Below are 12,000 nucleotides of genomic sequence, written 5' to 3' on the forward strand. Positions count from 1 at the left end.
ACGCCTGCCCGGGCCCTCGGGGGCAGCGCTGGGCCGAGGCGACCCGCCGCCCTCGCTGTGGCTGCGGTGGCTACGGATGCGTGTGGAGGTGGGGCCTGCTGTTAGCTCGGTGGCCGCTGTGAGGCTTGGGCTGCGATTGCAATAGTGCTAAAGAGTCTATAAGCTGAGGCATTGGAAGGGGCTGCCCAGGGAGCTGCTGGAGTCACCGTCCCTGGAGGGGTTTCAGAGCTGGGTGGCTGTTGCACTGAGGGCAATGGGCTGGTGGGTGATGGGGCTGGGACAGAGGCTGCACCCCATGGGCTGAAAGATCCCTTCCAGCTGAGACCACTCTGTGATTCTAGGAAAGGTGGAGTATGTTCTGTTATATATGTTTTAACATCATGCATGTAAAAGTTTGGCTGAACTTTATCCTTTGTAGAACACCCAGTAGGAAAATTGTGCTTTCCAAGTTGTACAGGACACATTTTGTTCCTTCTTCACGTGTCACTTGTTTTTTGGTGCATAGGTGAGTGGCAGGTATTGATATGGACAGTCTTTCCTCAGGCCCTTCTCTGCAGTTGCTTGCCAAACTGCTTCATGATACTCAAGAAGATGATGATGACGATGATGAACATGTGGTGAGTCTTTCATCAGAAGTACTGCTTCTTTTACATGTTGTACCATGACCTTATTAACTGAGGAGAAGTGAAGCTCTCTTTCCCAGAGCGTGTGAAAAGGAACTTTGAAGGTCTTGGACTGACTTGAAACACAGAAACACAGTGTCACAAGCTCTTGAGGGAGAGAATAGGAAGGTGCCCCAGGAAAACAAGGAGAGATTGTGACCACAAGATGGGAGGGAGATTTCGTTTTTCAGCTTGAAAGAAATGAGAACTTGTACTTGAAAGAGCTTTAGATACTTTACACTTCCCCCTACTTCTCCCTGAAGTCTGCTGGAGGTGAAGGCAATTGCAGCTGAATGCTGCATGTGGAGGGAAAAAAGTTGCTGCTCAACTTCTGAGTAAAGACTAAAATAGCCAGAGGCAGCCAAGTGAACTCATTCTGTGTGCCAGGCGTTGAAGGACTGTAGAGATAATTGGTCATTGAAGTACAATAGATATGTTGGTGATTGTAGAATAGGAAAGGGTGGGTAATCATTTGAAGGTGAGTGGTCTGAATCACTGATGAGAGAAGCATCTTTCCCTTCTCTATCCATTCACCTCAGGACTAGGTGAAAATCACAGCTTTTGGAAACCATGCAGCTGCTGCTTTTCTCAAGGCCTGCATGGGAGGAATAGCCCAGGAGGGCCAGAGGTGCAATGTAAAAGGCCTCTGTGAAGGCTCAGAGACTGCCAGGTCTCTTAAGAGTTTGAACAAGTCATGTTATGACATGGATAACAAAAACTGCAAACTCCTCAGTGTTCCTCTAATGCACTCAGCAAAGAGCCAGCTGGCTGCCCCAGCAGCTGTGGGCAAGTGTTGGTAAAGATGGGAATGTTGGGCATCAAAGGGGTGCATATGCCTTGAAGTTTCCTTTCAGTAGGGGGTAGATGTGATCCTTCACACTCCAGCTACACTTTAGCTGCTTGCTGGCTGCCTTTTAAAAGTGGCATTATTGCTGTACATCTTTGCAGTCAACATCCTGATTTTGAAAGAATTTGTTTACATCTTATTAATGAAATGAGTGACACTTCAGAGACAGCAATGGCAAACTGCCACAAGGGATGGCAATTAAGTCTGAGTCAATCTGGGGAAATGGAAATCTTTATTTTGATTTAATTGAATGTTCTGTGCATGTGAGGCACTGTTATCAAACCAAAGGGATCTTCACATATAGAGGAATGCCTCACATAGGCCTATTAGCACTAAATTGATTCATAATTAGAGGGAAATGTTGTTGCCTCATATGACCTTGACTGTCAAAAGGAAACCTGTAGCACCCTCAGCTTCCTGGCAGGCAAAGCATGGAAGTTTTGCCAGAGTGCTGTGGAAGCTAATGCTCAGAAAGCACAGCTGTCTGTAACACAGGGCTTTGGGGAGTACTGCTCAAACCCACTGGGGCAAGGTCACTTTCTGCTGGGTGAGTGTGATAAGGAAAGAAGGTTCAGTGGATCCTAGCAGGGATTTGTTTGACCTTATTTGGTATTTATTGACATAATTGTTACTGAGCTTGGCTCTATGTAGTTAATTGAAGCTGCATTTGCCTTTTTTTCCTCAGCCTCACTGTTCAGTTAATGCCATGACTCCTGGGACTATTGGACCAGGAAAGAGAGAGACCACTGGTAAGGAGGAGTGTCTGTGTGGTTTAATGTTCAGTGCCATGGTAGCAGACTGTAACAGCTGTAGTAAGTTACCAGTAATAGAGTTTGCTTGAGTCAGAGAGAGGTCATTGACCTCCAAGATGGAAACAGCATTACATTTTACACTGTAAAATTCTTCTGGTCCTGAAAGTTTAGCTGCAAAATAACCCCCACAAAAACACACAGAAAAGGTAACTCCAGATCACAGCAGCCTCCAGTGATGATGAGAAACAGAGTACAGAGCACAGCCTGGACATGGGCTGAGGGGAATCATAACTGAGCAGCCAAAAGCTCCACATGGAGATGTTAGTGCTCACTCAGAGCAAACAAGGAAGATGGACTTCTAGGTACTCACCTGAAGGGGTCTTCATGGAGTCGACTGTGTGGATTTGAGCCTATGCCTATGATGAGGAGAAGCTAGAGAGTGTGTTGTGAAGCACAGTTGTGCCATGCTCCCTCACTGAAGTGTCACAACCCTATTTAGACCACATCTAGAAACAAGAGCTTTGTTCAGTGCTGCCCTCAACAGTCCAAGAGACATTTTTCAGTTCCTGCACCTACTTCTTTGCCTGGAAACACTGGACAATTCCAGACTTTACCTGACCACAGGTGTTCTGGCACTATGTGGAAAAGCAGACTCTCAGACAGTGAGAACAGATATGTTCAGGCTTCCTAAACTGGTGTGAATCATACTCAGGAAAGAAAAGAAGACAAGTTTAGCCTTGGCACAGTAAATGTAAAGTTGTTCCTGGAGCTTAGTTATGAGCTGTAAGAAAGGCCAGCAAGGGCTAGGATGACTGTAGCAGCAAAGGAACTGTTGCAAATATAACAAATAGAGTAGTTTTGCTTGGGATTCCAACAATAGCCAGAGATTCTTACTACAAAAACCTTCAAGCTGGAGATTTACCAGCTTACCTTTCCATGTAGGACAGCCATAAACCAGGGTATCCTGCCTGTGAGCTGACATGTGTCTTCTGTACCTTATCTGGTCTGTGCTCAATAATTAAGAGGAAGAGCTGGATTTCTGTGTGAGAAAGGAGGTCCTTTTGTAAATGACTCTGCCCACATAAAAATCTCATGTTGAGGGGCTTGGGGAGGATTAATATTTCACACTGCTACACTTCACCCATTTTTGAAGTGCTAGATATTTTATGCCTGAAAGGGGGATTTCCTTGACATGGAGGTTGGATAAAGGAGACTTAAAGGAAAGGAAAACATTCTGTCTTCCTTCTGCAAATTCTCATTCTGAGCTGAAGGAGACTGTGAGCATTAACTAGAATGCTTTTAGTACAAAGGCTTTTTTCTGAAGCCTAGGAAAAGCTGAAGTTTTCAGCAAATCTAAAGGATCAGAGACATTCCAGTCTATGACAGGATGATTTTTCTCATCACTTGCAGATACTTTCCAAGTGAAACCTGGAAATGACAAAGCTATTTGGAATACAGAGGAAGTCCCAGAAGGATCTGAATTTGAGGATTCCTGGGACCCTAGAGAACAACCAGAGTAAGTGAGTTGAGACTACCTGTATGGGCTTTACAGGGCATTAGTGGAAACAGCAGTTAAACAGCATTGTTGTGGTTTAACCCCAGGCAGAAGCTATTACCCCACAGCTACTCACTCACTCCTGGTGGGATGGTGAGGAGAACCAAAAGCAAGTAAAGCTCTTGGGTTGGGATAAGAACAGTTTAATAATGGAAACAAATAATAAAATATATCTGTTATTGTTACTATAATGAAAAGGAAGATGACAGGATCATGAAATAAAGCCCAAGAGAGACAAGTGGTGCCCAGTGCAGTTGCTCAATGCCCACTGACCCATGCTCAGCCAGTCCCTGAGCTGTGACCTGTCTCTCCTAGCCAACTCCCTCCAGTTCATATACTGGCCATGACCTCATATGGTATGGAATATTCCTTTGATCAGTTTGGGTCAGCTGTCCTAGCTGTATCTCCTCCCAGTTTCTCATGTTCCTCCAACCTTCGTGATGGCAGGCCATGAGAAGCCAAAAAACGAAATCCTTGACTTAGGATAAGTGCTACTTAGCAACAACTAAACCTCAGTGTGTTATCAACACACTAAATCCAAACCACAGCCTGTGCAAGCTGCTAGGGAGAAAATTAACTCTGTCCCAGCTGAAATCAGGACAAACATCTACTGCATTTGAGTGAAGCAGCCATCTGAAAAGCTCGTGTCATGGAAGGAGAAAGGAAGGATATCAGTGTTGCATCTAAAGCAACATGTGAGAAGCAGTTTTAATGTCTCCCTTGCAAGCCCTCTGATCTCATAATATACAGTTGGTTTTTCTTATCATAAGATAACTTGTAGTGTCAGTATAAAGTGGGATTAGGAGGGGAAGCTGGCCAGCCAAATGACTTACAGGCCTTCAAGTCTGCCATTTGTGTGCAATACCTGTCTTTTCCCACTGTAACTGAGATACATTCATTTTTCATACTCATAAATTCATAAAGTGCTCCAACTTAACATTTGCATTTCAAAGAATTAAGCTCTTTAAGTGACAAATAGTACTCCAGGAAGGAAGATTATATGCAGGCAGTTCTGAGCTTTCAGATCTTGTCATTCATTCTCAGTCTCTCAAGGGATAACCTAAAACCAGAGGCTCTTCCCTCACTCCTAGAAAAACAGCAACAAAAGCATTCTTGAAACAGATACAACCAGGCATGTCATCTGTAGTTTGTAAGGGTCAAAAAGCCTTCAGGGTCAGACCATCATTGTGTCCTGATGCCGTATCCTGGAGTGCCACAGGCTGGAGCAGATGGACTGAAGCCCATGAGGCTGCACATTGTACATTAGTTTGTAGTCCAGCATCCTCATTTTCCTCTGCATCTAAGTCATGCCATGAAGTGCTTCATTTCCTGGGACTGGGACCTGAACTCAGACTCAGCTCAGCAAATGATTTGGCATTTACCTATAGCCTCACATATGGCTCTGCTTGAAACTGTCACCTGTGAGGTATAGAATCACTGAATGGGAGGGGTTGGAAGGGACCTTTAGAGATCATCCAGCCTAATCCCCCTGCAGAAGCAGGTTCACCTAGATCAGGTCACACAGGAACGTGTCCAGGTGGGTTTGAAGCCCTCCAAAGCAAGAGCCTCCACACCCTCCCTGGGCAGCCTGGGCCAGGGCTCCCTCACTCAAACACTCCAACAGTTTTCCCTTATGTTTCAATGGAACTGTCATCCCATCACCCCTTGTCCTGTTGCTAGCTACTATAGAAAAAAGTGCTGTCCCAACCTCCTGACGCCCACCCTTTAGATATTTATAAATGTTAATAAGATCCCCCCTCAGTCTCCTCTTCTCCAGCCTGAACAGCCCCAGGGCCCGCAGCCTTTCCTCACAAGGAAGATGCTCCAGTGCCCTGAGCATCTGGGTGGCCCTGCACTGGCCTCTCTGCAGCAGTTCCCTGTCCCTCTGCAGCTGGGGAGCCCACAACTGGGCACAGGACTCCAGCTGAGGCCTCAGCAGCTGTGGCAGAGCAGAGGGGGAGCAGAAGCTCCCTGGCCCTGCTGCCCACACTCTGCTGGATGCCCCCAGGCTGCCATTGGCTTCTTGCCCACGAGGCCACGTTGCTGCTCATGGGCAGTTTCTTATCAGCCAGCACTCCCAGGTCTGTCTCTTGGAGCTACTCTCCAGCAGGTCACCCCCAGCCTGTGCTGGTGCAGGGGGTTGTTCCTTCCCAGCTGCAGGACTCTGCCCTTGCCCTTGTTGAACCTCATGACGTTCCCCTGTGCCCAACTCTCCAGCTGGTCGAGATCCCACTGAATGGCAGCACAACCTCTTGGGAATCAGCCAGTGCTCCCAGTTTGGTGCCAGCAGGGAACTCACTGAGGGTCCCTCTGTCCCCTCATCCAGGTGCTTGATGAAGATGTTGAACCAGACTGGCCCCAGAACCCATCCCTGTGGAACTCCACTGGCCACAGGCCTCCACCCTGACTCTGTGCCATTGATCAGCACCCTCTGGGCTCTGTCATTCAGCCAGTTCTCCATCCACCTCACCTCCACTCATCCAGCCCACACTGCCTGAGCTTTCTGATATAGAACATACTCTCTTTGTATTGTGGGCATAACAAAAGCTTTCCTCTGGCCATTTTTTGACCCTTCCCCTCCCTGCTATGTAACACGTGGTCCTTCTCTAGGCTCCAGCAATCATGGGCTGTGTTGCACAAATAAGAAGAGTCTTTGTAACAGTTCATCAAATTGAATCAAGTAAAATGGCCCAAAAGGAAAACAGATGGTTAGAGAGGTGCACCCAGAGCTATTAGATTTCTCATTGACTTAGAAATTCTTGCATTGCATATGAACATCAAAGATGTGAAAAAGGCTTTCCATGCCTTTTCTGCAACAGCTTAGAGAAGTGACTCACTCCACTTTGCTCAATTTAGTAGGAGTCACATCTATTCTAAGTACGATTTTTGGTTGTATTTCTCATCCATTAAGTACCAAGAGCAAGGGAAGACGTGATCCTCCTGCCTGTAGATGTGTAGGGGAAGAAAATGAACGTTGGCTGATGCAAAAGAGTTATAATCTGACAGGAAAAATTGGTGTGCTTGGGCTGCAGAAAGATGTTGGATAAGAAAACAGAACACGTGGAACTGTGAGAGTGTCCTTGTCAAATCTCTTCTCCCAAGGGTTTGTGGTGTTTGATGCTCACTTAGGATGCATTTCCTCACCCTGCAAAGGCTGGTTAGGGAGGCAGAGGCAGCTGAGTAACCACCTTGGAAGGTGCAGCAAGTCATTTCCACCTGCCTTTCAAGGCTAACTCACTTATGGCTCTGAAGAGAAACCCAGTGTGGCTGGGTTGAACCTTGAAGGGAGACTGGAAAGGAGGAGACAATGCAGTGAGGATATTTACAGCCCTCCAAGAAATACAGTCTCCTTTAGGCTCCTGCCAATTCTTCTGTACTATTAGGCAACAATTTCTCTTTCTCAGGTATCAGATTTTATTCAAACAGAGTGTGGGAACAGAGGATGTCTTCTTTGGGATGAGCAGGAAAGACCCCTCCACGGCCTGCTGTGAAGATATGGTGGTGAGCCTGACCTGTGTCTCCCATCCCTTCTTTGTGCCCTTTCTCTGCCCTTTTCAGTCTTACCACCTTCCTGAGAGACAAAATGTAAACTCCAAGCTGTATTGCTGCCTTTGGCCTCCTGTGGGATCTTCTTCTAGTTCTTTCTAGCATTAGTAGATGACATTTGCACTCGCTGACCTGAGGGACACACGTGTATTCCTTCAGGACCCAGTGTACTCAAGGGAATCTCTGCAAGTGCATATGCCACTTACAGACTTGAGAGAAAGAAACAGTAACCATAAGATGATGTTTCATCTTGGACACTGTTTTGGAGGGGAGGGAGGCTGGGAAGGAGATGGTTTTCATCTGCCTGCATTTGTTACAAGGTATGTGAGGTGGCAGAATGCTCTGACATTGGCAGGCTTTGAAGTTACAGGTATCAGATCCTGTCCCATTTACTCTATGATCAAAGACTTCTCAACTTCATGACAGGTAGAACTGCTGTGCAGTTTTTCTAGTAGAAGCAAACTGTCCTTGGAATACACAAAGCCAGGAGGGTTTGCTAGAGGTAGAATAGCTGTCAAGTACATTATGAACTCAGGATTTGGAAGCAAATAGGATATCAATACCCATCACTAAGCTATTGAAAGCACTCCTTATCACTGCCTGATTTTTTCTCTGATACAAATTAGCCACTCAGAATGTTGCCCTTTGACACTATCATCAAAATATTCATGAGGATGAGATCTTTTATGGCTCGGAGGGCTACATCTTTAATCACAGCTTTACCTCTGCCCATCATTTCAGATTCAAATCAAGCTGCCAGAGACAAAGTGCTCAGACATCACATTAGATGTTCAGGACAAGGTTCTTGACCTTCGGACTGCCAAAAAGTAAGTGAAATACAATTGCTAGAGGTACAGTTAATGTCTTGTTTGAAAGGAGGTAGAAGCAAGCCTTCAAATGTGTGGAAAGCAAAGCTGAGGATGAAGAATGGATTATTAAATGCACATGAGAAAGAGATAGAAACAAACCCAAGCATAGTCCATCGTGGGTGGGTAGTGTGCTGACTTTGAACCTGTGATACTGCTTTAGCAGAAATAGCTTTAAGACAGATTTTGGCTACTTACTTGAACAAAAAAGCTTCAAGGACCCAAAATGTCTGCATAAAAACCCTGCCCAGGGTCTTGAAAGAGAGTTTGCTTGAGAGTTTGCTTTCCAAATACTGATTTGTACAGATATCTAAGTGAAGACGGCCAAACAGGTGGAGATACATTTTTTCAGGAGCTGAAAGCCAGGCACAGATACAGAGGTGGAAATGTGACAAGGGTCCCCTGAAGAGACTTCCTTGAAGTTCTTTTTGTATAGGGCTATTTCAAACCTACAAAGATAATCGACTGACTGACATGCTCTCATACTTCTCAGTCTTCCTCCATATCCCCAGTGTGCCATTGCCCTGCCTGAGATTTCCAGGCAATTCCCATGGCTGCTTTAGTTCTTCACAACAGAGTGCTTTTGTAAGAAAGCTGCAAAGTCAGGGCAGACTTGCTGCATTGAGTGCAATGTGGGAAAACCCAGGTGTGAAAGTAACTTGCTGCAAACGAATTGAAGGTGCAGGCCATGGATTAAGGCTCAAATAAGTCCTGTGCCTAGTGAGCTGACTACAGAAGAGCCACCACTCTCACAGACAAAAGCAGGCTGGGCTGGTTACCCTCTGCTTGGATTTAACCCAAAGATGCAACAGGAGTAGAAGAATGTTTGATAGTGCTAGCTCTGAAAGTGAAACATCAGGAGGAGTAATTGTTCAGCTAATGGCTTGCAGAACATGTAGGTAGTAAAAGAGGAAGCTTAATGAAATGCTGCAGATGGAGGAAAGCCTCAGCATTCTTTTTCTTTTGCAGTTCTATCTTTTTGGTGACTCAGATCTGCTGTTGTCATCTCAGTATCCAGCTGTCTGTAGTCACAAGCCTAGCAAATAGAAAGTTTGCCATAAATCTAATAGTTGCTTGGGTACAGCCTGAGCCAGTGCTGCTTTCACAAACACAAGTCTTCTCAGCATGAAAGAAACAAACAAGATTTCAAGTTCTACATACTTAAGAACAGTGTACTCACACAGATGTGTAGGAGGGCTCAGAGGCACTGTTTCCAGCTCTGTAGTCTTGGGACTGGTTCTAAGCTAAGCTGGTTTGAAAGACTTCTCCAAGCAAAGGGCTGCTGTAGTAGCTGTAGTTCAAAGGTGTTGTGACTGTATCTCTTTCAACAATGACTCCTACAAGACAGCTGAAAAGGTCTGAAAAACAAGCAGCATGGCTTAAGCCCCAGTTTGATATTAACTCCTATCTATACCACCAAGGTGTCTCGTGGGCTGGGCAGGTGTCTTGATTCTAAAGTGTCCTCAATTCTGTTTGCACTGTCAATGGAGTGAAGGCCCAAGACTGTCCCATCATTTATAAGCCTGAGATAAAAGGGGAAAGAGCTCAGACTCTGCAGGAGTAAGTTTAAACTGTCATCAGTGAGAAGAGTTGAATGGGTCCAGCCTGAGACATCCTGGTGAGGAGATAAACCATCAGACTGTCAGCCATTCCAGGAGAGGCTGGATGTCTGACAGAGTGAGGGGCTGTGGAACAGTTCCTGAGCCCCAGATCCAGCCTTCCTTTGTGTATTATGTGCCTGAGCCACAGCCAGGGGATCACTGGATTAATCTTCAATGCAGTTTAAATCCCAGCAATTTCATATCTGTAGGTCCATTCTCATACCTGAACTGTGCTTTGCAGTGTAGACATATCCTTTGTGCCTCTGGACTGGCTAGAATGTCTAATCAGGCTGCACCACCTATTTCTCTTTACTAGAGGAGACAAACACCTGAAGACATGTTCAGCCTTTAGGCATTATTCAGCTTTTTACCACCAGGAGAGCATCATCAATGCATCTCCTCCTTCCTCTGCTTGAAAATGCAGCACTGTGCAAAACCAAGAGCAGTGCAGAGAGCCCTCAGCCCAGCACTAAAAAGAAAGCAACAGTGTTGGAAAAGTGTCAGGGTCTGTGTGTCAGGAGGCTGGAGCCAGGCTGCTCTCAGTGACATTCAGTGATAGGACAAGGGGCAGAAGAGGTTCCAAAGAGACACACGGACAAAGCTGTTCCCTGTTGAGGTGAGGGAGCATTGGCAGGGGCTGCCCAGATGGGCTGTGGAGGCTCCTTCTCTGGAGACATTCCAACCCAGCTGGTTCCTGTGTGCCCTGCTCTAGGTGCTGCTGCCCTGGCAGGGGGGTTGCACTGGGTGAGCTTTCAGGGTCCCTTCCAGCCCTTAACATTCTGTGATTGTGTGAACCCCACAGCCTGTCATGACAAGGAGATAACACTGAAAGGACACTCCTTGGTGTCCTGAGTGGCAAATTGCAGGAGTAACTGGCAGTGCCACCACCATTGCTCACCTGGTCTGAGAGGCTGGGATTGACTGTGTCCTCTCTTACAGGAAGCTGCTGCTGCACCTCCCCTACCCTGTGGACAGCAAGAAGAGTAAAGCTTGTTTTCTCTCTGAAGAGGAGACCTTGGAAGTCACCCTCAGACTATCAAGGATGTTTGATTTCATAAATTTTGCCTGATGGACAACAGGCAAAACAGCAAATCTCTTTGAAGTCTTTTGGAAACCTAACTGGTCATGAAAGGGCAGATTGTTTCCCTTTAAGAGTCCAGGGGGAACACCTCTGGAGAAATGGAATGAGTTGGGAGGAGCACAACACCTGTAGGTTCTGTAAGCTGAGGCTGTCCAGCTCTTGTGCTGCTCTGGTTGACCTTCTGCTGCCTGCAGTCTGACCAGGCTCTGTGAATCAGAAAACAGGAGATGAGCACAGGGTAAGCCAGGGCAAGGCTTTTTGTGGTGGTGGCTGGTAAGTAGCATTAACATGGCTCTGGCTACTGAGGCTGCTGCTTAGTTACTGTTGCAAGGCTTAACAAGCTGTAATGTTTTTGCTAGGGCCAGTTCAGAATCTCCTTTTAGCTGCTTCTTGATGAGAAGATCAAAGCTCTTCAGGGCTCCCATTCTGCAGCCAGGGCTCCTTTACACTGGCAGTTGTAGCCCACTGTGGTTGGATTCTTGTACAGCTCAGCTCCTTGGAACAGTGTTTGACTATGTGTGGTTCTGTGTCACCTGCTCTTCCTTCAGATCTTAAATAAAAGAATGTGTTCTAATGAACAGTTCCAGTTACCTTTCACTCTGCCTTCTCTGTGTTATATCCTGAGGGACCTCCTAAAATTGACATAAGACAACTTTTGTGTACCAAGCATCACTTACACAGCTGAAATGCAGCAAAAGCCTTTCTTTGGCCTTCAGGTCCAACCTAGAGAGATGGGTAACCAAGATGTTTCTCTTACTGCCTGCTGGTCATATATTTTCATGTAACATTGTTAATCATGGCAGGAAACAAAGGTACTCCAAGTACCTTTGTGCTCCAAGTGGAGAGGACAAAGAAAGCCTTGCATGTAGATGGACTTGAGGTACCCTTAACCAAAAGCTTATAAGCACTTTATAAAACAAAATGCCTTGAGTCCTGCATTCTTCTTCTGGCAGAGAAGCAGAGGGAAATAAGTGGCCAGCTACGATGCAGGCAGTGCTCATGGAGCTAAGCTTGTGGCAGGCAGTAATGAGCAGATGGATTCTCCATGATGAACACACTGACAGTGAGTTTCCAGGTCTCCTTTTCTGTG

At 46.1% G+C, this 12,000-nt stretch overlaps 1 protein-coding gene across 2 annotated transcripts; it reads left to right on the top strand.

Moving 5' to 3' along the window:
- Positions 1-9: 9 nt before the first annotated feature.
- DNAAF6 (dynein axonemal assembly factor 6) lies at positions 10-11,443 on the top strand. Of its 2 annotated transcripts, none has more exons than XM_062006743.1 (7): positions 10-88; positions 506-617; positions 2,195-2,258; positions 3,672-3,777; positions 7,221-7,317; positions 8,104-8,189; positions 10,769-11,443. In XM_062006743.1, exons 2-7 carry the CDS (start codon positions 525-527, stop codon positions 10,896-10,898), a joined length of 576 nt encoding a protein of 191 aa, XP_061862727.1. In that variant the 5' UTR covers positions 10-88; positions 506-524; the 3' UTR covers positions 10,899-11,443. The 2 variants fall into 2 exon arrangements, with proteins under 2 accessions (XP_061862727.1, XP_061862728.1); XM_062006744.1 differs by having other exon boundaries at positions 21-346.
- Positions 11,444-12,000: the final 557 nt, after the last annotated feature.

Source organism: Colius striatus, chromosome 13 (genome assembly GCF_028858725.1).
Source record: "Colius striatus isolate bColStr4 chromosome 13, bColStr4.1.hap1, whole genome shotgun sequence".
Taxonomy (NCBI): Eukaryota; Metazoa; Chordata; class Aves; order Coliiformes; family Coliidae; genus Colius; species Colius striatus.